Source organism: Culex quinquefasciatus, chromosome 1 (assembly GCF_015732765.1).
Source record: "Culex quinquefasciatus strain JHB chromosome 1, VPISU_Cqui_1.0_pri_paternal, whole genome shotgun sequence".
NCBI lineage: Eukaryota > Metazoa > Arthropoda > Insecta > Diptera > Culicidae > Culex > Culex quinquefasciatus.
In genome coordinates this window covers 47,952,242-47,979,438 of record NC_051861.1, presented here as the reverse complement: position 1 = coordinate 47,979,438, position 27,197 = coordinate 47,952,242, and the positions used below count along the sequence as shown (strand labels likewise).

Genomic DNA, 27,197 nt, shown 5'->3' with positions numbered 1-27,197 from the left:
ATAAATCTAAAATCAAACGCAATATTTAGCTCACATGAACATCACTGGAAAACCATTGCATTTATACTATAAAATAATTTGAAATTCATATGCACACCATTCAAAAGTCATGTGAGCTTTCACGTTAAACTCACGTGTTTTGCATTTGGATTTGCCGGTTTGCGCGATTGATATTTTCAAGTGATTTCCACGTGACATTCACAGACTAAGTAGTATGGGGTGGATTCATGTGCAAAACATGTGATATTGCTATGTGCTTTTCTTTCAGTGTGATGGCGGCATTGAGCCAGAATCAGGGGTGACCATGTGATTAAAAATGAAAGTTTTTTCAAGAAAAATAATATTTTTCCGACCGAATAAAAAAATTGCAAGCATGTTCAAACAATTATTCCTGATGTCGGAGAAGAAATTAAAAAGCAAAATGTTAATCCGTAATTTTTCTATAAATTGAATTTTTTCACTCCAACTGGGAACCCCTAGGTCTATCCACGACCGTTTCCAATGACCGTGAGAAGATGCCAGAAAATCCAGCTACGAGCTAAATCCACAATACTATAACGATTCAACCAAACAAGCTGTTTATCATCAGTTCAGCCATCAATAACTTTTCTAGTCCACAGACTGATTCCGAGTTCGTGAACCTCTGGGTCAACAAGCAATAAAATAAATCTCACCAATCAACCCTCAACGCCACCCTAATCATCACTGAACATCAACATCGTGTGGCCAAAGTTTTCCCATATCTTCCATCAATGAATACATCGTGACGAATTACTTTCCTCTGCTCTGTTCAAGCACATAAAACTTGTCTATATTTGTAATCCTATCTCTTGGTTTCCGTCGACCGTTGCCGACCACACGGTATCCTGCCCGCCCTGGACATGCAGATGCGGCCAATCTTCATTGTCACTTTTCGAAAGGGATTTTTGTCCAGCTTAGTAGAAAAATACGTGATCAATACGATTAGCGTGCGTGTTAGTGGGTCCACACACTGACAAATTTCTACACCGAGGTTCCAGTATCACATTTAGAATGGGAATGAACATGAGTTGGGTCGAGTCCGGTCGCGAGTAGCTCGCAACCCGTTGAGATTCACTCGTGGAAAGCTTTTTTTTGTTCATTATGGCACCATGAAGTTGTTCATGGGAGCTTTTCCGGTGCCAAAGCTCAGAGAAAAGTTTCACTCTCCTCCTCTTCCGCGATTATGGTATGGCCGTTGCTGTTGTTGTTATTGTGGGTGGCGGTGGTCTCGGCATTTGCGCCGCCTCCATCGTTCATGTTGACTACCATTGAGTTGTTGTTGGTCACGGTCGTGCAGCTGGTTCCGTTGGTGGTGGAATTGGCCGTGGTTGTCGTGATTGAACCCCTCGCCGGTGCAATCTGAATCGTGTTCGTTGGCATCGAGTAGGTCATTTTGTACTGTTGTGCTCGCTGGGTGCAGATGCCATAACTGAAATTGAAAAAAAATGGAGAAAGAGCTTTTAAAAGCTTGCAAACGAGCTTTTATCCGGAAACCCTTACTTGGAAAGCAGCATAAAGAGGTCCTTCCGGTACTGCATCGTCAGGATGGCATACAGATAAGGATTAGCGCAAGAGTTGAGTGGATAGAAAAACACCAGCAAAATCTTGGATTTGGTAACATCGATCAGCGGGTATCCAGCGATGGCAGTCAGTCCAAAAAACGCAATCGGAGCCCAACAGGCAAAGTTTGTAAACACCAGCAGTGCCATCTTCTTGGCCACGGTCATCTCACCACTACTTGCGGTTCTAGCAGCCTGACGAGTTTCTTTTCCCAGCGAAAGATAAATCTGGGCGTAGCAAATCACAATGATGACAAACGCCAACCCGTTAATCCCCAAAACCGTCAACAGGTATGAAATGTCCCAGCTGTCGCGAGCCTCCATCGGCAGGCAGATACTCGTCGATGAATAGTTACTGATTCCCACCAGCGGCAGTGCTGCCATCACAATCGAGTAGATCCACCCAGCAATCATGATGTACGTAGCGGCCGACAGCTTTATGCGTTTGTTCAGGTAGATGGCGTGCGTAATGGCGAACCAGCGCTCCAGCGTTACGATTGTCAGCGTAAAGATCGACAGGTGGCTGGCGAAAACGGTGAGGAAGCCGGCCACCTTGCAGCCGGAACCTGCAAGTGAAAGGAAGTGTTTCATAAATGTGTATCTCGTTGGAGAATTGGGACAGGTCAAACGTTGGAACTTCAAACATAATTTTCGTTCATTAACTCGTCCATACAAATTTTCATAAAAATTGTAAGTTTTAAATAATCAAGAATTTGATTGATTTTTCGACCTCATGAAGGTTGAATTTACTTTTTGATCAAATGTTGTTGTTTATTTTATTAACGTGACTTTAACCTAGAGAGATCATTCGTCACTTTTGATCGAATGAGTATTTACAATTTTGTTAAGTTTTTAATAAAAATCTTTTATTTTAATCAAAGATTGTTCTAAATTTCAAAGAAAACAAAAAATCTGTCAGGCATTCTCAGATTTAGCAACCCTGTTGCTTCGGCTAAGTTGTAGGTGTTGCTTAAGAATTCCAAAAAATAGTTACACTCTTGAAAAATATACCAATGTTCACTATTCACTGAGGAGAAGCTTTAAAATCACTCAAAACTAGAGGTGGGCAAAAAAGAGCTAGCCGCTCAAAGAGCCAGTTCACAAAAAAAGAGCCGCAGTTCTTTTTGAAACTCCGGTCTTTTGAAAGAACAATTTCAAGATGGATTGATTTTGAAAACATATATCCATTTTTATGTATACAGCCATTTCACGTCAAACAGGAAGTCTCCAAATCAAAACTGCTCCGATTTGGCTCAAATTTGGAGTGGGGGTTCTTCGGCCCAAATAATTAGACCCGTATTTTTTTGTTTGGTGATTAGGGTGGTCCTATCCGAAATAGGGTGATCCAAAATAATGCGTTTTTCGTCGATTTTCGCAAAAACCACATTTTTCAAAAAATCATATCTCCGGAACGGCTGAACCAATTTTGGAGCGCCACAATTCGAAAGAAAGGTTATTAGTTGGGCTTTTAAGGAAAAATATGTTGAGGTCCAACAAAACTAGCTGAATATTTGAAAAGGTCCTATGAAAATTTTATTTGCCGATTTCAAGGTCTCGAGACCAAAGAGCCTATGTCTGAAAATATTTTTACCTGATTCCTTGTAATATTTTACATAACATATCAAAAACTTAAGTACCAAAAGTACCAAAATTTTCATAATTGAAAGACGCAACTTTTGGTACCCTAAAATGTATAGGTCATCGCTGAAATTTTCAAGTAATCGCAAATTTAGCGAAAAAGTTGATTTTTACCCGTTTTCGTCATTTTTCAGTTTTTCCGCGCGGCGCGTCGAAAAACCCAGTTTTTATGTTCAAAAAATCATATCTCCGAAACGTGTTAATGGATATTCGCAATTTTTTGATATGTTATGTAAAATATTACAAGGAATCAGGGAAAAATATTTTTAGACATAGGCTCTTGGGTCCCGAGACCTTGAAATCGGCAAATGAAATTTTCATATGACCTTTTCAAATATTCAGCTAGTTTTTTTGGACCTCAACCTATTTTTCCTTAAAAGCCCACTAATAACCTTTCTTTCGAATTGTGGCGCTCCAAAATTGGTACAGCCGTTCCGGAGATATGATTTTTTAAAAAATGTGGTTTTTGCGAAAATCGACGAAAAACGCAATTTTTTGGATCACCCTATTTCGGATAGGACCACCCTTATCGCCAAACAAAAAAATACGGGTATAATTATTTGGGCCAAAGAACCCCCACTCCACATTTGAGCCAAATCGGAGCACTTTTGATTTGGAGACTTCCTGTTTGACGTGGAATGGCTGTATACAGATATAATTCATAGAATATCCAACAAACTGTTGTTTTTGAGAATTGAATATGCAATTTCATACATTTCAATGCTTATTAAAAAAACTAACTTAATCCACCTATGTGGTTGATGCCTTCCTCACTTTTTTACCAAAAATGGGTTTATGAGTGGTTTCATCATTTTTTTAGATCCAGAAAAAAAACACAATGTATAACTTATGTGGTCATAACTCAAGACAGGGTTGCCAGATCTTCAATGTTTTGGACTCTTTGGAAAGGCCTTTCAATTACCTAACCAACGATGGGTCGGATGATGGATCCGGTCATAGTTTACATACATTTAAGTGAGATCCGGCTTCAAAAAGGTACATAAATATCACTTAAGTGGTCATAACTCGAGACAGGGTTGCCAGATCTTCAATGTCTTGGACTCATTGGAAAGGCTTTTCAATTATCTAACCAACGATGGGTCGGATGATGGATCCAGACATAGTTTACATACATTTAAGTGAGATCCGGCTTCAAAAAAGTACATAAAATCACTTAAGTGGTCATAACTCGAGACAGGGTTGCCAGATCTTCAATGTTTTGGACTCATTGGAAAGGCCTTCCAATTACCTAACCAACGATGGGTCGGATGATGGATCCGGACATAGTTTACATACATTTAAGTGAGATCCGGCTTCAAAAAAATAAATAAATATCACTTAAGTGGTCATAACTCGAGACAGGGTTGCCAGATCTTCAATGTTTTGAACTCATTGGAAAGGCCTTTTAATTACCTAATCAACGATGGGTCGGATGATGGATCCGGACATAGTTTACATACATTTAAGTGAGATCCAGCTTCAAAAAAGTACATAAATACCACTTAAGTGGTCATAACTCGAGACAGGGTTGCCAGATCTTCAATGTTTTGGACTCATTGGAAAGGCCTTTCAATTACCTAACCAACGATGGGTCGGATGATGGATCCGGACATAGTTTACATACATTTAAGTGAGATCCGGCTTCAAAAAAGTACATAAATATCATTTAAGTGGTCATAGCTCGAGACAGGGTTGCTAGATCTTCAATGTCTTGAACTTATTGGAAAGGCCTTTCAATTACCTAATCAACGATGGGTCGGATGATGGATCCAGACATAGTTTACATACATTTAAGTGAGATCCGGCTTCAAAAAAGTACATAAATATCACTTTAGTGGTCATAACTCAAGACAGGGTTGCCATATCTTCAATGTCTTGGACTGATTGGAAAGGCCTTTCAATTACCTAACCAACGATGGGTTGGATGATGGATCCAGACATAGTTTACATACATTTAAGTGAGATCCGGCTTCAAAAAAGTACATAAATATCTTTTAAGTGGTCTTAACTCGAGACAGGGTTGCCAGATCTTCAATGTCTTGGACTCATCGGAAAGGCCTTTCAATAACCTAATCAACGATGGGTCGGATTATGGATCCAGACATAGTTTACATACATTTAAGTGAGATCCGGCTTCAAAAAAGTACATAAAATCACTTAAGTGGTCATAACTCGAGACAGGGTTGCCAGATCTTCAATGTTTTGGACTCATTGGAAAGGCCTTCCAATTACCTAACCAACGATGGGTCGGATGATGGATCCGGACATAGTTTACATACATTTAAGTGAGATCCGGCTTCAAAAAAGTACATAAATATCACTTAAGTGGTCATAACTCGAGACAGGGTTGCCAGATCTTCAATGTTTTGGACTCATTGGAAAAGCCTTCTAATTACCTAACCAACGACGGGTCGGATGATGGATCCAGACATAATTTACATACATTTAAGTGAGATCCGGCTTCAAAAAAGTACATAAATATCACTTAAGTGGTCATAACTCGAGACAGGGTTGCCAGATCTTCAATGTCTTGGACTGATTGGAAAGGCCTTTCAATTACCTAACCAACGATGGGTTGGATGATGGATCCAGACATAGTTTACATACATTTAAGTGAGATCCGGCTTCAAAAAAGTACATAAATATCATTTAAGTGGTCATAGCTCGAGACAGGGTTGCCAGATCTCCAATGTCTTGGACTCATTGGAAAGGCCTTTCAATTACCTAATCAACGATGGGTCGGATTATGGATCCGGACATCGTTTACATGCATACAATTGAGATCCGGGTATTTGTGAAAACACATTTTTCTGCATAACTTTTGAACTACTTATCAAAACTTCAAACAATTCAATAGCGATGTATGGGACCCTAAACCAAGTCGAATGCAACTGGTTCGATCAAAATCGGTTCAGCCAGTGCTGAGAAAACTCAGTGAGAATTTTGGTCACATACATACATACACACACACATACACACACACAGACATTTGTTCAGTTTTCGATTCTGAGTAGATATGTATACATGAAGGTGGGTCTAGGAGCTTTTAATAGAAAGTTCATTTTTAGAGCAGGATTATAGACTTACCTCAGTGAGGAAGGCAAAATAATCAAAAAATTGTCCCACGGTGAATTTTCTCAAGTAATTTTTCGTTAAGGGGTCTATTGCAGCTTTCTAATCAATATATATTGAATGACTCCAAATAGCATTGATGTCCATATTTGAACGAACGAAGTTGACTTTATAGCTGTCGGCCACCATTGCTAGTACCAACCACTTGTGTCTTCCTTTTAACTAGGGGAGATGGGGGTAAGACGGCCACCCTAAGGGAGAAGTCTAATAACATTTACACAACAGATTATTTTGATCTCTGATTACGTACATATTGTTCTACTACTAGTACATTATAGAAATTACATAAATTAATTGGTCTAAAAACCAATTTTCAATACTTTTCAGCAATTTTAAAACAAAAATTGAAATCGTATATATCTGGAGTTTTTTTTTAAAGGTAAAATAAACCAAATAAGACGGAGACGGCCAATGCTATAAATTAACTTAATAACTTTGATAAATCCACCCAAACACCTACATGGTTGTTTCAACGGACTTCTCTGAACATCATAACTATTTTGGTTGAACAAAATCAGGTTTCAAATGTGAAGAAAAATGCTGAATAAAAAATTTCCTATTTTTTGCTCAGTGAATTTCATGTTATTGCGACCACATTTTATGAAAAACAATGAATTTTTACTACAAAACAAACACAATTTGATACAAAAAAATAGTTTGTGTATTTCGATTAGAATAAGTAAATCAAAATTATGTAAATAATATTAAATTAGCGATTTTTTAGAAAAGTTTGATAGAATTTCATACTATTCAATGAGTTTTGCTATATCACAGTAAAAAATGTTGTCGAAACAGTAGTTAACAGCATTTTGATAAAAAATGGATAGTTTTATTGAAAATGCTTTTCCTTTATCTACAAATATGTCTTAATAGTCAAAAACCGTCAAAAATATAACCTATATCAAATAAAATCTACAAATTACGGGTGGCCGTCTTGCCCCCAAATAAATTATTTTTTTAAACATTTTTTGTAAACAGTTCATCGCATTTTTTGAACTTTTTCGAGGGACATAATCTAGGGAAAATAGCACTGCACCACTGCTTTTTGCAGGAGCCGGATTCTGATTCTCACCAACTTGATTTTGATGATACTAATTTGTTTTAAGTAATTTGATTTTTGCTCTGAAATTAACGAACAATTATCTGAAGCGATACTCAAAATAATTACAACGTAAATGACTGATTCTTTGGAAGTTTTTGATTTTTTTTGAAGATAATTCATTTATTTACTTAGAAATGTCACGTCATTTAAACAAAATTGTACCTGAGCTTCCCACGAAATGAAGTTGTCTTTGAAAAAGCATAAAAAAATAATCCAGTATGAGTATTAATGAGTTATAATTCGACTCGATTATCATTTTTTATTTTGAGATATGCAAATTCAAGTTTTACCAAAGGGTGCACAGAGAAATATTCAACTTGTAGAGCGTGGTATTGAAACATTTTCTGGACACACATTGTATTGTCTGATTTCCCAACAACACGAATAATATCTTCATTCAAAAATCTCTTTTATGCCAACAGGTTTTCGTTTTCTATCTGAACATCAACTCACATTGAGAAAAAAGCCTTTCAACATCACAAAGTGAATTCCCATATCACTTTGACAAGCACATGTTGTAAGCCTTTATGGAGCAAACACATTTTCCAGCTAGCTACTTACCATACTGCCAATCAAAGGCAAAGTTAAAGTACTCCCCCATCGAGTGCGCATCGATAGACGCAATCAGCAGCAGATACAGTCCCATGCAAAGATCGGCAAAGGCCAGATGACATATCAAAAACTTGGGCACGCTCATGTCGGTGCTGGAAACAGAAGGCCAAATGATTAATCTCCAATTTTGTCAGGAAGTCATGTATAACCCTGACAGTTACCGATTAGAAAACAACACGACCAGGACGGCAACATTTCCGAAAACTGCCAACAGGACAACGACCCAAACGGAACCACGCAGCCAGTGGGATCCCATGACATCTTCACACGGGTTCAAAGCATCGGGCATGGGGTAGCATTTCACGTCGAACGTCCTACAAATGACGAACGATAAAGTTAGCGGCCCATCAAATGACGGTTATAATTAGTTTTGTTGAAATGCTAACCATCCTTTTCGATTCCAATAATAACAAATCATACTCACGCAGGGGTAAGATTACCGCAGAGAGCTTCCAGCGATTCGACCGGATGAAGTACCTCACCGTGGAACGTTCCTGGCAGGGGGTTTTCCGTGTACAAATCCGATACGTCCTCCCGTAGGATATCTTCCAGCGGTAGACCGGTAATTGGCTGCAAAAAACTGTCCCCCATTGTTTCGTGGCCACTTCGGATGGCATCTGCCAGTGAGGATCCATCCTTGACAAAGTGGTCAGATTTGAGTTTTAGATTGTTTCTGGAATGGTAGAAAGTCTTTCAGTCAGTTTGGATCAGACATGCATCAATTAAAAATTACCAAGACACGTTTCCACATTCTTTTACAACCCAAAAAACATACCTGGACAGAATGGGCAACCATCCGAAACCATGAGCATCTCCCGACGGTGCGTGACGCTTTTCACGCTGTGAATTTTCCCGCTGACTGCCGTGCTGGCCCTGGGCGGGAAATGAGAAAATAAAAGGGCCGTTGATTGAATTTTATACCGAAAGAGTATCAAATGTTCAAAGTTTGATGAGTTTTGCTCAACCGTGTAGCTGAAGTTATTCAAATTTCTTTGCTTGCCACCGGAAATGGGATATTCATTTCTTGGGTATTATTTCCGCGATTCCTGGAAGTGCGGGCATAAATTGAACGAAAGAAAAATAAAGCCGAAAAAATTTTTTTTTCTATCAGCACTGAAACGTGGTAAAATAGATTTAATCTAGTAGGGTGAAATCACTCACTCTTTTTTTGTTGTGATGCTCATTTAAGCAGTTTTTTATTTGCAAAAAAATGGCAAGGCCTCCTGAGGGCGCGATATCTTTTTCAAAATGCAAAGTTTCTCCTGGGCCCTGCTGAGGGCGCCCAATTGTTTAAAGGGTCGGATATATAAATAGACATGGCAGTGCGTGAACGAATGGTTACGCTGTCCGCTTTGTAAGCGGATGATTCTGGGTTCGATTCCCATCTGCTGCAACCTTCCATCGGATGAGGAAGTAAAATGTCGGTCCCGGCCTTGGTTGTTAGGCCGTTAAGTCATTCCAGGTGTAGGAGTCGTCTCCATACCATAAGTACAAACAACACACCAAACCAAGCCTACTCCGGTGGAATCGCTGGCGGCGGTTGGACTCGCAATCCGAAGGCCATCAGGGGTCGGGATGGAAGGTTCCTTGGAGTAGAAAGAGGTTTTGGTGCTCTCCCCATTTAAGCCTTCGGACTCCTTGGTCGGGAGTCGTTAATGTGGATGGTTTGATTTTGATATAAATAGACGCACGGCTCCGTGATGGCAAGGCCGATTGAGCCAGTTAGGGTGTAGGTTAAGATAGAGGACAAAGAATTAAAAAAATAATATTACAGATGAATTGTTTTCTGCAGATTAGGAATGCAAAAAAAAACGCTTTTACATCAAGTATTAGGAATATGTTTACTATAATTTATGATTTATTGAACAACTATGACCAAATGGACTTGAGCTCAGTTGGCAACATATGTTTTTTTAATTATTAGCAACATATCAACTTTCGATTCCCGGAAAATTGAATAGCTCGAGAATCGTTACCCTCTAGAACCAATACCTACAACTTTTTCAGCGGCACCAAATCGATCAGGCCTTGCAAAGCATTATCATGTTTACATACCATTTTTGTATGGATAGCTGCCAAAATTGTATGGAGACTGCTATGGCCAACCAATTATGGAAAATAACTTTTTTGTCTATGAACCGAGCCGAACCAGCGCTTATGGCGTTCATAATGACAACTTACATACTTTTTTGTCTTAGAGAAGTCCCCTGAAATGTTTAGGCCGATTAAAGAACAAATGAAATCCATTTCCGGTTTTCGTGGGTAAAGCCACATTTCGTCGCCATCGTGTTAACTTGTCCTACGGGCATTTTGGGTCAAATTGAGTTAAGAACGCCATTTTGTGGAGCTTACAAGTTAGACTATCGTAAACATTTGTAATTATAACTCGGGACTCCAGCAACCAACATCAACCAAACTTCGGGACAATGCACATAATGGCCAGAAACGTGTTTGTTATTGTTTACATTACGTGCTTTCGTTTTTGTTTATTCAAGGTCAAATATTAAAACGCGTTTTTCTCAGAACGTCGAAATGACGGGTGCGACAAGATATTACGACGACGTTGATTTGTATTTTTGTGGTTACTTCAACAATTTGTCCATGGCTATAAAATTTCGATTTGTTATTTTTACGCTGGCGTCACTATATTAATTAATTATTGATGAGTTTCAAAAATATATCGCGATAAAGAAGGTCACCGCCAGTTAAACCATTCCCGCCACATGTCGATTAACCTCCCATTAGTTGGTTGGTCACGCGGCGTCACCGGGGCTGGAGTTGATCTATTTTCAGCTCCCGGGACGCGACCTGGCCTTGCTGGCTAACTGAAGGCGTGGGAAAATTCAAACAACTTACCAACTCCTGCAGCTGCAGCTCTTCCAGCTTGACGTTGGGCGTCGCGTAACCTTTGGCGATGCACTTTTTCTGATTTTCCTTGAAACGTCGCATATTCTGCTCGTGCCCGTCCGGATCGTGCCGCGCCGGGAACCGGAACGCACAGCAGTGAAACGAGTGCGTCAGGTAAGCGGTTTGCAAATTCTGGGGGGAAATACAGGGGACGGAAAAGTTTTAATTGGAGAGATTTAGACTGTTTGAATGGAATCTGTGTTCACGTTCAGGAATGGCAAGTTTACAAAGATTGTCACTTTTCATTCAAATCAAAATCAACTATGTTATTCTTGGAAATGTAAAATTCATACATAGAAGAGACAGCATTACCTTAAAATTGTACACCGATGGAATCGTCTTGAGCGTGTGCGTGTTCTGAATGCGCAGTTCTTCCAGGTCACTTAGACCTTCGGTTGGCATGGCTTCGATAGAAGTTCCCGACAAATCCCTGTGAATTGAAAAGTAGGGCGAAAAGTCAGGTGCTTTGAGTCAGCACAATACAGTTCAACCTCTAGACTAGAGTTTGAGCCTTTAGTGATAACTTTGCATTGTACTGCTTTTATGTGCAATCTAATTCTGTTTCTATTTTTAAAACGGAAAAGCACTCACAGCTCTCGGATATTTTTTATTCCCAGGAAAGCCAACCGATGGATGTGCTGCAGCTGGTGATTAAACTTCAGGCTGCTGCACTAGGCGGTATCATTCCAAGTATCCAGCAGCAACAAATGGAAAACAAGCAGAGAGCGCTGGTCAGAAATGCTATCCAAATACAACTGTTAGCAGGATTTAAGTGTTTTGATACCTACAGCTTTGCTACTTCTGAGCCGGAAAATGCGAAACCATGGATAAAGGTGAGAGCGTTGTTGTCTAGTATTCTGTTTGCACGATTTTATGCGTGTTTTGCGGAAAAAAGGAACAAATCTAGAGATCAAATCCTTCAAAAATAGTTATAGTTGTTTACTTACAATTCATCAGTCTTAATTTGAAGCGCCTTATCCGCGATTTCTCTTATCTGATTGCCATCTAAATCTCTGTTTAAGTAGAAAGGTAAACCATCAACATAACAATAAAACACACTTTTTAAATGTTTGTTTGTTGTCAGTAATGATTAACATACGATCACCCCGACTGTGAATGTAAAAACGATACACCTCTGGTAATTTCTAGACAACAAAATCAACAACAAACTTGACCCTACACAAAGTGAGCACTGTTGCAACTGTGGAGGTGGAATTGGTGAGTAGGTTTGTTGATGATTTCCTTCCTATGAAGAGAAAGAGGTGGACATTTACCATGAGGGCCCCTGATGCGAGGGAACTTTATGAAAATGTTTTAAGGGAATAGAGAGGCAGTGGAAAGAAGAGGGTCAACTCTTGCATGGAAAAGCTTCGTGCATAAGATGGATACATTTTTATGAACCATTATCTTTTTCAGAATCATCATCAATAAAATAAATCTAGATTTTTTTTGAAAAGGTCCTATAAGCTATTGTCTTTCATATGTTTATAGGACCTAATAAAAAAAACTCTAGAAATGAATAAGCATACACATAATTGTAGGGAATGAGAGCGGGTACAACAGAATTAAAATGTTGATTGTTTTGTAAAGAAGCATACAAAAGTATTGAAATGTGAGAAAAGTTAAGCAAAATGATTGAAGACAAGGTTTAGCGGATTTATAATGTCGGATTGTTTTGAATTAAGTGTAGACAACAGTAGAGTCCCGTTTCGGCATGAAAAGGCGTATTTTATTTATATTCGAAACGCGGTCTACAAATCGGTTGAAATAAATTAAGTGCCCCGTTCACGACTATAATAAGACAACAAATGTCAAAAAAAAGTTTAAAAGAAATGTTGTTAAAAGAAGGCGGCTCAATAAGCTGGTAAGGGTTCGTTCAAGAATTATGTCCATGAATAAGGGGTAGGGGGGAGGTCTGTGGGTTGTGACAGCGCATTTTATAGGTATAGGAAAAGTGTGGGACAGGTGGAGGGGGCGTATTTGAACAAACCCTAAATAAAACTGGATTTTTTTCAGGCATCGGGGTGCAAAGATTTAAGATTGAATCATATTTGCAATGATAGTGTGTTGACTTTTTAAATTTTTTTGTAGAAAAAAATAAAAGCTGGGTAAGTAGCATTATTGATATACTTCTTTTTTCTTATTAATGTACGGGTCATTCCATCTGAAGCGGAACAGCATTTGAAAATTACCCTCCCCGATCCTGCTAAAATTTGGCAGGGCTGTTGATACTATCAAAACATTCAAAAATCCCGAATTTCGTCCAAATCGGACCAACCCCTCAATTTTGGTACTTCCTCAAAAAAAACCCTTATTTTCAAACGGCGATAGCTCAGGAACCACAAATCTTAGAAGGTCGTTTTAAAGCTCACCTTGAAGGAAATATTTCATCTGAAACAGAAAATTTTTAGTAAATTTTCTCAATAATTATTCTGATAGTCGACTGCTAGAAATAGACAAAATTGCCATTTCCAAATATTTTTTTAGTTTCAAAAAATTCAAAATATTCATATACGAGTCAAAAAAAAGTTTGGGCTTTATTGCAATTATCACGCATTAACGCGATACCCACGCAGATGGATATAACTTGGGAATAACATTTTTTGATATTTGAAAATACTAGACCAAAACATTTTGGTATTCATAACAATATTTGTAATTCGTCGCTATGCATTTTTATTATCGGATTATTATTGTTATAACAGACTAAAATCATTTTTGGTTTGTCGACGAACAAATCTTTGTTATTATTTTTTTGTTAGTTAACAACTAATCCGATCATTACAATAACAGTTGGAGGTATTCTTCCATAACAAAAAATGTTATTCCAAAGTTGTTTTGGCTTTCAACCAATATCAGACCATTAACAAATTTTGTAAACTGTTATTCAACTCTTATGCAAAAATAGATTTTTAAAGTAGATTCCATAACACTTTCTGTTATTTTAACAGTATTTGTTATTGAAATGGCATGAATTTTGTTATTACCGTCTACCCTGGTAAAAAAGTTATGCAAAGTTATTCACTGAAAAGTTTATTTTCTTCTCGCATCCGTGAACTAATTATAAAATAGTTAGATTTATAATATTTATGTCTACACAATATGATCAAGGTTGAAGATGGTGTCACTAAATTTGCCACCTTGAAAATTTTAATTGAATTAGAAAATGAATCACAATATGAAAAATGCTTATGCAAACAGCATGTAGGAAATTATTTTTTGTATGATTTCATAGCAAGAATTGGATGTCTTTCGTATTTTTCTTATATCTTAAAAAATAAATTGATATTTGCCTTTTTCCAAACCTGCCATAAAAAAAGTAACAAAAAAACAAGTACATGTACCTACTAACTTCCAGATCAGGTCGGAGTAACAAAATGATGCACTAGCCACTGGGATGATTCGTGATGGGTGACGGGTGCTATGAAGGCGTGATGATGATTATGACATTCACGATGAAACTGCACGACAGATGGTACACGATGGAACACTGAATAAATGCATACAGAGTACAGATGAATGCCAAAAATAAGCACAGAAAGGTAAAAAATATATTCTTTGCAAACAACAAGGAACACGAGCTGAAACCATTTGAATTTTATGAATAATGATGAAAGCTTTTTCGTGCTGATCGTGGGGACGTTAAATTTCGTAGTGGAAAATAAGCCCACGGGATTGCTTTTTTTGGTTTACTTACACCATGTGCAGGATGATGTGCTCCGAGAGCATACGCATATCCGGTACCGCCAGCAGTCCACAGTTGATTATGCGCCTGAAAATAATAAATTGAATGTGAAGCTGGAAAGTTTGGTGCTATTTTAAAAATAAATGATGACTTGGAAAGAATCGTTTTTTTATTGCAAAATTATTTGTTTGAAAAAGCTGTATTAAACAGGAGTAGTTTGAAGAGCAGCCAAACTTCATAGTAATCAATCTATTTTTGTTTTTTATAGAACATATATATTTTTTGTAACAAAAATTTTAAATAAATATATATTTTTCCAAGTAAGTTCGACATTTCTTTGCATTTTTTTTTTTTTTTTTTTGCTTTCCTCATCTCAATGAGGCAAGGCTATAAAATCACTCAAAAATTGAACTTTTTAAATAAGCGTCCAAGATGAACCTTTTTTTCGGCTCAGAATCAAATTCTAAGCAAATGTCTGTAGATGGACTGGACATAGAATTTTTTTCTCACTCACTTTTCTCGGAACTCGCTCGACCGATTTGGTCCGGATCTATGTTTTTGGATTCGTCTTCAGGTCCTTTAAGTCATTTTTTTAAATTCCATCCAGTTTGGTGCAGTACTTTAAAAGTTATGTTCGAAAAACTGTTTTGGTCGATACAAAAAAGGGTCATTATTTACATAATTTCAAAGCTCCGACGGATAGCTGTCGAAACTTTCCACTCAACGCATACACTGCAGTGCTTTCAAATGATTCATAAAATTTATCATTGATGGCAGCACTCACTCAGGAGGAAGGCTGCAACCACCTTCTGGTGGATTAATTAACGTTTTTATAAATATAAATAAATGTTTATTTAAATCTATGATTATACAAAAACTGAAAAGAAGATGAATGCTTTTTTTGAAAAGTATTTAAATTCTAGATTATTTTTCAAATCAACCAAAACGCCATGGGTTTCCTATTTACATAGGACCTTTCGAAAAAGTAAGTGAGAATAAATAGTTAAAATTGTTAAACTGTGAAACATGCGTACTTCTGCCCTTTAATTTGATCAAATCCTTTTTGTTTTGTATTCAGATGAAATTAAGCCGCACCCGTTTTGCTAGCCTACAATACCAGTTGATGTGGAAAATCTTTTGATAGCACCCACTTTAGGGTGGAACGAGCCGCATTCCATTGTGATTTGATGCCTACAAAGCATTCTAGCATTTAACTTTTAATTTCATCCAAGAGTGTAAATTGTTTAACCTTCCTTCTTTAATGCCAATTAATACCAATGGAAGGTTAAGCTAAAAATAACAAATAAAGGAGTAATTTCGCCCAATTGAAACGTCAAATCGCATCGTGATCCTAGGATGTGATTCAAGATTACGTTTGTTGGAATTTCGCTCTCGGAAGCTCTGTAACTCACTTAGAATAGAACAGACACATTCCTTTGCAAACATCGAAAACCAGAAACCACCAAAGTGTGAAGCAGCTATAGATACTTACAATGTCCTGAGTTTGCTCGAAATTCCCTCAAACACGTTCGATTCCAGATACTGCAGCCGGGGTGCGTGGGCGATGTACAACGTCCGGAGCTGTCTCAACTTGGCGAAGGCTCGTCCTTCAATTTTGTAGAAATCTTTGAGATAGATGAAGAAGCTGTTTGGGGGTAGATGAATTTGTAAAGTTTTATTCGGGGGAAGTAGTCAATGGGAGAAAATATTTGTGGTTTTGGGAAAGTTGTGAAATTCAGATGAATGCTCTTAAGTTTCGAAATTTTACTTGGCACAAATTAAATTCAACAGCAAAATATGGTTGAGTAAACTAATTGATATCATGAAGTCTTAACCAAGTAGAAATGACAAAATTTACTTCTTCTTGAAATTAATTAACATCCTAAACCGCATGCTTAATCTTACTACAATTACAGCAATCTAAAAGCCTCAACTATTAGACCATCAAGCTACATCCACACTTGCTGCGGTTAATCTTATAAACCACAGTGTTTATGGTTGTTTTCGGTTCTTTATTGCAAACATCTCAATGTTCCGGAGCTAGTATTAAGCTTCCTAAATTTAATTATTTTGCGTTGGCTGGACCAGTATGAGGCTATCTGTTTGGATTAGTAAAAAGAATTTTTGGTAGATATAGTCTAGTCATGTTCATTGTCTCTGGATTCGATTAGTTACACTAAGTCTTTAGCCGTATTGTTAATTTTACAATTTTGATGATTTTTACGCCGATTGTCCACGATCCTTACAAAAAAGTTTTTTTTGTATGGACAATTGTCCACGAGGGGGGGGAGGGGGATAACAGATTCTCAAAAAAATGTTTACGTGGTTTATGGATGATCCCCAGCCAAAATTTTCACCAACATGGCATAAAAACGTACACATCAAATGTTCAAAAAAAATCACCAAAAATTAAGGTATAGACGGAGAGCCTGTGCCCAGAAAATTTAACAATTAAAATTGTTAATTTTACTTTCATAAATTTTAACAAAAACGTACTTGTTACTGCCAATATTCAGTTAAATTAATCTAAATCCAGTATTCATTAGATAACCTGTTTGTTGAAAATGCTAAAGACAAAAAGCTAACAGATTTCCCGAACTCAAATGAACGTGCTCGACTGTTAGCTTTGCAATGAAAGTGTGTTGCCAAAAGTAGTTGTTAAATTAATGCAAGCTTAGTAAGAAGCATTAATGATATTTCTTCTTACCTTGTCATAATTACAGTAATTTACGTTCCTTTTATCAGTTTATGGCCGAAATTTAGAATTTTGTTTAAAATTACTAATAAATTTCATATGTCTATTTGCAGCAAAAGGTTCACTTTAGTGAAAATTCTGTGTCCCACCACAAGAAAAATAAATAAACCTGAGACCGTTGTAGATGACGATGACTTATCGGACGATTTCACAGTGATGGTAAGTGGATACAAAACTTATTTATTTAAAAATAGTTGAAAAATATGATTTTTGTTTTCAGCTGAAAACAAAAAAATTGTTAATTTTCTGAAAAAAATTCTAGCAGTCGACTGCTAGAATTTATTTCGACCAACAAAAATGACAATTCCAACTATTTTAGTCACTGGTGGTCAGAAATTTCGGGTTAGCAAAATCAACAATGAATTGTTGAAAAAAAAGCTGTGTAAAAAAATTACCCATTCTTTTAGTTAAATTAACAAAGATTTTCTTAAATTTGCCATACCACTTTCTTGTATATTTTTATTGGAATGGTTTAAGAAATAATAGACCAACAACTAGCCATTTTAAACAACTTTCTCGAAGACACCAAATCTCTATATCTTAATCTGATCATTATACAGCATTTTATATGAAAAGCAGTAGGGTGGCCCATCAAAAAAAAAATTTATTGCGTATCTTTTTTTGGTATTATTTTTGGCAATTTTGGTGTCTTGGGGACATATTTAGAGCATAAAAATACGCATCTTTTTAAATGTCAACGATGTCGCTAGGTCATTTGGTAAAAAGTTACAGCGTTTTTAAAGTTTTTAATAGGCCTTTTTCAAATGTTTGTATCCTTTCGAGGGGGACACAAAAAATACGCATCTGAAAGCTTAAAACTTCTTCTTTTACATGAATAAAACATCTCAAAAGGGTTTTTCTTAAACTCAAGTTACAGCGATTTAAAAATGGTAATTTTATGAGATTTTGTACCATGCTCTATGAGAAAATTTACATGAATATCGCATTAATCAGTATCAAAACTTTAGTGAGCTCAAATGCAGGTTAAATTTGTTTGCGGACAAACGTGGTAGAACCTGGTTTTTATGGCAACTAGGGTGGTCGTAGATGACCTAGGGTGGTTCATATCCGTTCACTGTTATAAGATATGATTTTTTTTTAATTCGCATAGAAAAAAAACATTTAAAGTTAAAATACATAACCTATTTTAAATAGTAAAGCAGCTTAGGATATGATATCGAATATGAATATGAACCACCCTAGGTCATCTAAGACCACCCTAGTTGCCATAAAAACCAGGTTCAACCACGTTTGTCCACAAACCAATTTTACCTGAATTTGAGCTCACTAAGAGCAGTTTTGATACTGATTAATGTGATATTCATGTAAATTTCATCATAGAGCATGGTACAAAATCTCATAAAATTACCATTTTTAAATCGCTGTAACTTGAGTTTAAGAAAAACCCTTTTGAGATGTTATATTCATATTAAAGAAGAAGTTTTAAGCTTTCAGCTGCACCGCGGAGCGTATTTTTTTGTGTCCCCCTCGAAAGGATACAAACATTTGAAAAAGGCCTATTAAAAACTTTAAAACGCTGTAACTTTTTACCAAATGACCTAGCGACATCGTTGACATTTGGAAAGAAGCGTATTTTTATGCTCGAAATATGTCCCGAAGACACCAAAATTGCCAAAAATAAAACAAAAAAGATACGCAATAAAAACACGTTTTTGATGGGCCACCCTACTGCTTTTCATATTAAATGCCGTAGAATGATCAGATTAAGGGATAGAGATTTGGTGTCTTCGAGAAGGTGGTTTAAAATGGCTAGTACTACAATACTGCCGAAGAAAGTATACCTCTATCTCATCTAGAAGCGAAGATAGTTTTTGAAAATGTTAGAAATTGTTGGATCACCCTAATATCGTTTTGACCAAAAGATGTAGAATTTTATTTTTAACAAATGCTTCTTAGACACCGAAGCTCGAAAATGCATCCCTGAAGCGGAAATAAATTATTCCTGCTAAATTTGCGGTTCCGACCACTGTGAAATCTACAGTAAATTTTCAAAACAACCTATGAGTTATGGGTTTCCGATGCAGATAGGACATTTCAAAAAATTTATCTAGAAATATACTCACATATCCTGCAAATCCATTGCATACACCGTCAGCGCATTCTCCCGGAGCGTCTTGATGCCCACTTTCTCCAGGGTAAGCTTCTGCATCGATGTTAACTTCTGGGGCACCCTAAGCAGGGTGTGCCCCTCGCAGCGACACTGGATCTCCTCTAGAAACTCTGTTGAATTCCAGCACCTGCAGTGCGGCCGCTTTGTTGCCGCTGGATCTGTCCAACTCCCATTTCCTCCAAGCAGAAGGGTGTGATTGACCCCGTGGGCCGGAGTGAAATCCGGCACGGCCATTGGAGAAACCATATCAACTGCCGTCACGATACTGCTCGATTCATTGCCCTGGGAAGTAGCCCTGGCAAAGCTGGACCGTTTTTTGGATATCCAAAACTCAACACCACCGCCGGTCACCAAAAGGACCAACGCACCCCAAAATACCTTCCCTTGGGCTCGATTTCTCCGACTGCTGTTACATGACCTCATTATTTTTCCAAATGTTGGGTTTTCGAACAACCCCACGAAACGACGAAACGGGCTTTTCAGCCCTTCAATTTTGTACTTTTTCTCAACACGTTTTTAGCGCACCTTTTTCCCACGAAAACTTTTTTCACTTTTTTTGCAGCTGACGACTTTTTTGTCTTTTCCTATCTTTTGCATCACCTCGTTATCGAAATTTGCTCACGTTATTTCAGACTGAAACTTTTCAAACAGACGGAATAAGATTTCAATTTCACACCTCATTATCACCCGCGGGCCAGTTTTCTTCTCCGTTTTCCTCAAGGACCTTTTTGAACTTTCGTCTTCGGAAGCACTTTTGATTCACTGAAATGCCAGTCCGTCATTTTATTGAACCAGGAAAACGCTCGTCACTGATGATGGTTAGTCCTTCTTCAGCAGCAGTGTCACTTGGTGACGTTTTGCTAAATTGATAACGATGGGCACTAATTGACTAGCCTCGTCTCGAAGTTCAGCTGACGGGAAACCTGCAACAAACGGAGCGGAAAACCAACGAAATATAATTAGCTAGCAGCTGATGGAGCGTTGAATTCTGTGCTGAAAACACAATATTATGATATAATAAGGAAAGTTCCCCACGATGACACTGACGATGAATGTTCTTAATTGGTTTTGTTAAAATTGCGCTTGATTAGATTTTTATCGCAATAAAATGAACCCATCATAAATAAAATTTATTTCAATCCAGCACCCAACATAAAACCTCGAAGGCAACTCAATAACCAAATACATAAAATGTTTTTATCGAATTTCAAAATTTCTACCTTCCGTCAAGCAGCGCTTGGATTAAATTCCAAGATGGTTTTAACCATCAACTTTGATAGCACCCTTGGGGCAAGGTCAGAAATCAATTATAAGTATCTGGCCGGATACGGATCGTGTCAAACTTGAATGATAAGGGTGCCTCAAGAGTTAGCATTTGCGTTCGATACTGAGTATTTAGTGAAATATATATAAAAAAAATCACATTTTGTATGAAATTTCATAAAACACATTAGAAGTATTATTTGCAAACTAACTATATTTTTTCATAGTAAAAAATTGCCCAACTAATTAAAAAAAATCATTCCGTTTTCCCATTCGAGAAAATCATTACAATGAAACTTCAACTTGAAGTACTTTGATTGTTCCTCTACCACGTTATGAATGCTTCCATACCATTCCGTATTTATGATTTATTTGTACTCTTCCTTTTGCGGAATAATCTGAAACCTATAAAAATCATCTCGGGTCACGGTATTTATTACCTCAGTCGAAAATATTTAATAAAAGATGTAATTCATGATCAAAGTGCTGATAGGCCGATAACAGAATTAGGTCGAGAAAGGAGATATTCGCCTTTGTCCCATTTTTTTTTCTAAACAGACCATCCATAAACCGCGTGGACAACTTAGGGGTGGGAGGTGTTGGCGATTGTCCACGCTCCGTCCAAAAATGATTTTATTTGTATGGAAATTATCCACGACGACATTAATTTGAAACCCTTAAAGTCAATCCCCAAAGTTCTGATTTACACCCCTAAGAAAGATGTTTTCCCGATAAGGGGGTGTTGTTGTGACATTAGTCGAAGTTCAACCTGGAGATACACAGCAATATCCGATTTCAAACAGTAGTCAGTGTTTTCACAGACGTTTACGTTTTCCTGCCATTGCCATCATCTTTGTCTGAAATTTCTAAGCTAGCGTGCGATCATCCTTACAGGTTGGCACCCGGGGAGTGAGAGTATTAATTAGCACTATAATTAATATGCCTTTTTGGCAGGGAAAATAGACGAGACGACGACACACGTGCCGCTTCAAGTAGCTTTCGCTGGTGGACTTTTACTGGAACAGTTCCAAGATTAGCGTCATTTATTAGGCATATATGGGGGCAATTTTGATAAGATATACTCATCATTTTGGTGCTATGACGCACCCATATTTTAAGGTCTGGCTTGGTGGTCTCATTATTGTTTCAAACAGTTTGTCTGTATTTTTATCAAAAATCTTGAGAGTCACAACTATAAGGATAAAGCATTTTGTATCAGATAGATTATAAATGATACCAAACATATCTCATTATAAAAACCAAATTCCACATAATTAGGAATTCCTTCAAATCTTTAACAAACACGATCAGAAATTTTAGTGACTGTGTTTGGACAACATTGACCGTAACTGGGCATATTTTTAAACGAACCCTTTTTTCTCAGAATTACACCGATTTGGAGCTAACAGCGTTAGAATCGAATTAAATTTATAAAATATATCTTTAAGTGGGCCAGAACCCTTTCGACTTCAACGAGTCTGAGTCAAATCCTGGAAGCGCGCATCTTGTGTATATTTTCTTCAAATTTAGTGTAAAAATAAATACACCAAAAATAAGGTATTTACAGAACATAATGTTCAGAAGCATCTGCTCCAACATTCCATCGGATTGGAAAGGAAAACGTCAGTCCCGGCCTCAGTTGTTGTTAGGCCGTTAAGTCATTCCAGGTGTGTTCCAGGTCGTCTCCCTGCTATAAAGACAAACAACACAACAAACCAAGCCTGCTCCGGTGGAATCGCTGGTGGCGGTTGGACTTGCAATCCAAAGGTCGTCAGTTCGAACCCTAGGGTGCAAGGTTCCTTGGAGTAGAAAGAGGTTTTGATGCTCTCCTCATTCAAGCCTTCGGACTCCTAGGTTTGAGCAAAAATGTTCGCCGTGAAATTTCCTACAAGCTGCATTGGTTTTACTGGAAAAAATACGCAACTCTAAATTAAATAAACACATCTGAAAAAAGTTTCGAAAAAATGAGACATTAATTTCGACATAAATCAGCCTGGGAAGTCTGAGAGTCCAAAAACTTCAATTTTGGTCCAATATCGATAGTGCATCTTAATCTATGGATAAAACCTATCGTTTAAAAAAAACACAACGGATTGAAACAGTTTGTGTATTGATTCCTAGCGATTTTAGAAAATTTGTTCAAAAAAGTGACTTTTAAAGTACATCGAAGAGGGGGTGCTAGAAGTATTTTATTATTTTTTCTTGCCTAATAAAACATTTTTCCTAACATCCTAATCTATCATTTAAGAGGTGAGCACCCAATATTCCTCGACATGACCTCAAACCCTAAGATGCTATGGGGCGTGGGTTCGATTCCCGCCTTATTCTTCTGGCCTTCTATCGGATGAGGAAGTAAAACGTCGGTCCATTTGCGTAAAAGAGGTTTTCGGTGATTCACCACACGTAACCTTCGGATGCCTAGAAATGAGCAGAAACTTGCAACAGAGCCCACAAAAGACCCGGGGTTCGTTAAAATGGATTGCTTGGCTTTTGCTTTTTATTGACCTCAAACTGGGACAGGCTACTCTTCATATCGCCACCGTCGTGCTAACTTGTCGTACGTGCATTTTGAGCCAAATTGAGTTTAAGAACGCCATTTTGTGCAGCTCACAATGCCTCACCTTTTGAGCTTCACAGATCCCCAAAATTCGATTTCAATCCTAAGCTATTCAACGAAATCCGAAAAAACTTCGTGCATTTCTGTCACTTTACATAATAAAGAAGTTTCAATCTTGACGTGCTATCAACTGGACGTGCTATCAACTCCAACCAATTTCAACCAAACTTCGGGACAATGCACAGAGTGGTCAACCAAACAAAACGTGTTTGTTATTGTTTACATTGCGTGCTTTCGTTTTTGTTAATTCAAGATCAAACATTAAAACGCGTTTTTCTCGGAACGTCGAAATGGCGGATGCGACAAGATAGCACGACGACGTCGATATAGTGATGACGATGAGGGTTTCCTGTTTTTGTTGAGAATCATAGGATTGAAAATTTTATGGATCTATGAAAGTCAAAAGGTGAGGCATTCAAAGCTGCCCAAAATGGCGCCTTTAACTCTATTTGGCCTTAAATCGACATGCGCTAAGATAGCATAATCACGTCGAAATAAAAATTAAATCTTCGTTTATCTGGCAATTGTTACGATAACCAACTCCATGGTCGCTTTGTGATCATTTGTTACGCGAATAATTTATAAAGAAGCGTTTTGTGCTGAAGTGTTACCTATTGAACAACATATTAACGTAAGCACCACCGTCATTTTCAATGTAATCCGTCGTTTAGATGAATCATGAATACACAAGCTTTTAGCTCGAAGCGTTGACTGAAAAAAAATCGTGGAAAATCTCGACGGCTTGTTTTCCTATCTATTAAGCTGTAGCTCTCTTGTTTGGGATTCTGGGGAAATTCAACTTCCGTCGTCACACCACATGTAGAATGAACAGTTGATGGCATTGAATATTCATGAATTAACGGAGTAATTTACGCGGCAAATATTGTGCTTATTTGATATTATTGTTGATTGTTGCCAATTTTGCAGTGATGTATAACAAATCTTGCCTGCTGAGGAAAGTTCTCACCTGTATGATGAATCCTGACATTTACAGATTAGTTCGTGGCATACTAATGACAACATGTGTGGAATGAAAACATGTGTTTTTGGGTATATGGAAACGCTCCACAAGAATCGAAAACTCACGATCAAGAGGTAAATTTTTTCCGAATTTTCAGGAAGCGAAGGGTCTAATCAAAAGTTTCCATCTTCACAAGTGCATTTTAAGAAAAAAATTTTAAACGCTTTTAAACTTAATCGACTACAATCACGTATCACGTACGTATCACAATTGAAACAAAATAACGACAAATGTTGTGTGTTAGCTTTTTCTAAAGTCATCCATTATCAATATCCTGGAAGTACATTCCGATCCTATTATGTTATCGTATTGTTTTTTGTTTACTTATGCATTTTCGACTTATCCCAAGTAGCACACTTTGTTCGCCAAAAGATTTCCGAACTTGTTGTAGAACTCATTTGCTATGTTTTGCTAACGTCCCTGAGAACTCTTGAACGCTGGAAAAAGCACACGTTTTTCTGTTGTTGAACATCTCCTAACCTGTTAGAAATGTGGGTGGTATTACCAGCGCACGTCCTTCTTGCATAGAGAACGTTTGTTGAACATGTCATTAGAACTATTGACTATAAGATTCTGAACCGGGTTGGATAACGTCGTTTGAACCGTTTAACAACATTCTGCCTTTAAGATTCAGGAGGGTGTTAGGCAAACGTTTTTATAACCGTCCAAGAACATATCGTGGCAGACAAGAATGTTAAACAGGCTTTTCATTAAATATGTTCAAGGTGTTCGCTCAAAAGTGTTCTTTTTCTTAATTTAATCCTTTATTTGTGAGTAATGTCGCTTTACGATACTTTAACTACTAGTTTATTGTAATTTATTAGTTTGGACAGGGATACGCAATTTATGAATGATAATAATATAAATAATGGATAATAATAAATTTCAACCATAAAAATCATTCAATTACCTAATTATGCCTTTGGGGATTTTTTCAATTATGTTTAAGTGCTAATTAACATCGCTTGCTACTACTACTCTACTACTGCTGCTGGTATCTGGCAGTTTTCCTTTTTGATGAAGAATGCTCAGGGCAAGTATCGAACCCAAGATCACTCCAAATTTCAAGTCCGGATGAGCAGACGTTAATAAGAAGTCTGCGGTCATCTAGGTTTTACCAAGTTCACTAGCAGTTTGCCAAAACTTCTTTTGAACATAAGCTGTTTCTATTTTTAGAACTATCTGTGCTTGTTTCGTCAACATGTTCTTGCTCGACTTTTAAAACACGAACGCGAACTACACACAAACAACTTGGTTACGTGAAATCCCATCCGAAGCCAGAGGTCAATTCTACTATGTCATCATGTTTAGCAAACTGAAATGAAACATCATGTCTGCAAATGTCATTTTGCTTATCGAGTTCTACAAGCATGTTCCATTTGAGTCAGAATAAACTTCGAAATGAACTATTCGTAATCTGTTGCTAGATTTGGCATATGTGTTGCACAACCATGTTGAACAATGTTTTTTTCAATGGCATGTCAATTAATTATTCAAAAGGTATGCTTTTGAAATACCTTGAGTCAAATTTATTATTCGTACCCCCCCCCCCCCTTCGGAAACTTTTTGTGGTAAAAATACATAAAGTTCGACTAAAGTACCAAGTTTTATAAATCAAAAAATGTCCTCTTAAAGATTCTTTCATTGAATTTGTAAAAAAAACTTATTCTAAAAAAATACAAAAATAGTTTACAGAAAAAAGTTAACAAAAGAGGTAAATAATTGTCCGTACCCCTAATAAAAGAACAATATCTGATTGATTTAAGAAAAAAAATATGAAATGTTTTTTTCTGTGTCAAATACAAGTTTCTCTAACCAGTTTATAACAACTTTGAACTTCGATTGATAAAACTTGATACTTTAGTCGAATTTTATGTATTTTTACGTCACAAAATGTTTCCGTACGGAGGGGTACGGACAAATATTTGACTCGCTGTATAAAACTCGAATCTTTAAAGCTGAAGGTTCCATCAAGAAGATTTCCTTTTCACCCATTTGTTTTGGGTGACCATTAATTAAAATCGAATGATGTCGTCGTGCGAAAAAGGTTCCTCATTAAATATAAAGTAGGTGTCCCAAAAATCTGCATGACTAAATTTCATCCTCAATGGTTCCTTTTACTTTGAATACTGTGCGTTACCTGTATTTTTTTAATATCCCATGAATTAGTGTAGTTCTGCTCCAAAATTAACTTCACCATCCGCGGACAGGCAAATTTGCCTTTTTACACCAAACAGATTTCGGTAAATAGCACTGTTTACCTCCGAACTTTTTTTTTTTGATTATATTTTTTTGCCATCACCTCTGAAACATGCCCACCTCTCGATCGGTGTGGTTAGCACGCCACCACAGCTCACTTGGGAACATTTCACACACCGGTCATATTTCCTTCCCGTCTGTTTACACTGCTGGTTAGGATCCGGGCGATAATCAAATCACTGCCGTTGCTCTGCTACTGTTGCTTCCATTTCTGGCCCAAGCTGCATCGTATGACCTGGCCAGAAAATACGAAAATTTCCTTCGTAAGACGCTCAACTGCCACCAACCTTGATCTTGCACTAACAGACAATTAGTTCACAGTTTTACCACCCACCAAAGCTTAGCTGCCACCGCAAAACTCAAACACCAACTGCTACTTTCCCATGAGAAACCCCTTGGACCGAAGCGCGCCGGGACTTGAACTCGGTATGTCCGCGTGGTAAGACGGTTCAGCCTAAACTGATGACGGATGGCGCGAGATAACTCTTGGTTTGG

At 37.4% G+C, this 27,197-nt stretch overlaps 1 protein-coding gene across 5 annotated transcripts; it reads right to left on the bottom strand.

The window, feature by feature from the left end:
• Window positions 1-771: 771 nt before the first annotated feature.
• LOC6039671 (thyrotropin receptor) lies at window positions 772-27,197 on the bottom strand. 5 transcript variants are annotated; one of them, XM_038248062.1, is made up of 16 exons: window positions 27,007-27,197; window positions 26,584-26,937; window positions 19,496-20,465; window positions 16,149-16,301; window positions 14,669-14,743; window positions 11,919-11,984; window positions 11,760-11,828; window positions 11,563-11,637; window positions 11,284-11,401; window positions 10,921-11,103; window positions 8,840-8,937; window positions 8,489-8,737; window positions 8,226-8,378; window positions 8,014-8,156; window positions 1,522-2,146; window positions 772-1,450 (listed from the first exon to the last, which is right to left on the bottom strand). In XM_038248062.1, the coding sequence occupies exons 3-16, from the start codon at window positions 19,963-19,965 to the stop codon at window positions 1,168-1,170; spliced, it is 2,760 nt and encodes a 919-aa protein (XP_038103990.1). In that variant the 5' UTR covers window positions 19,966-20,465; window positions 26,584-26,937; window positions 27,007-27,197; the 3' UTR covers window positions 772-1,167. The 5 variants fall into 5 exon arrangements, with proteins under 5 accessions (XP_038103990.1, XP_038103989.1, XP_038103992.1 ...); XM_038248061.1 differs by having other exon boundaries at window positions 27,037-27,197; XM_038248064.1 differs by having other exon boundaries at window positions 26,820-26,937; window positions 27,037-27,197.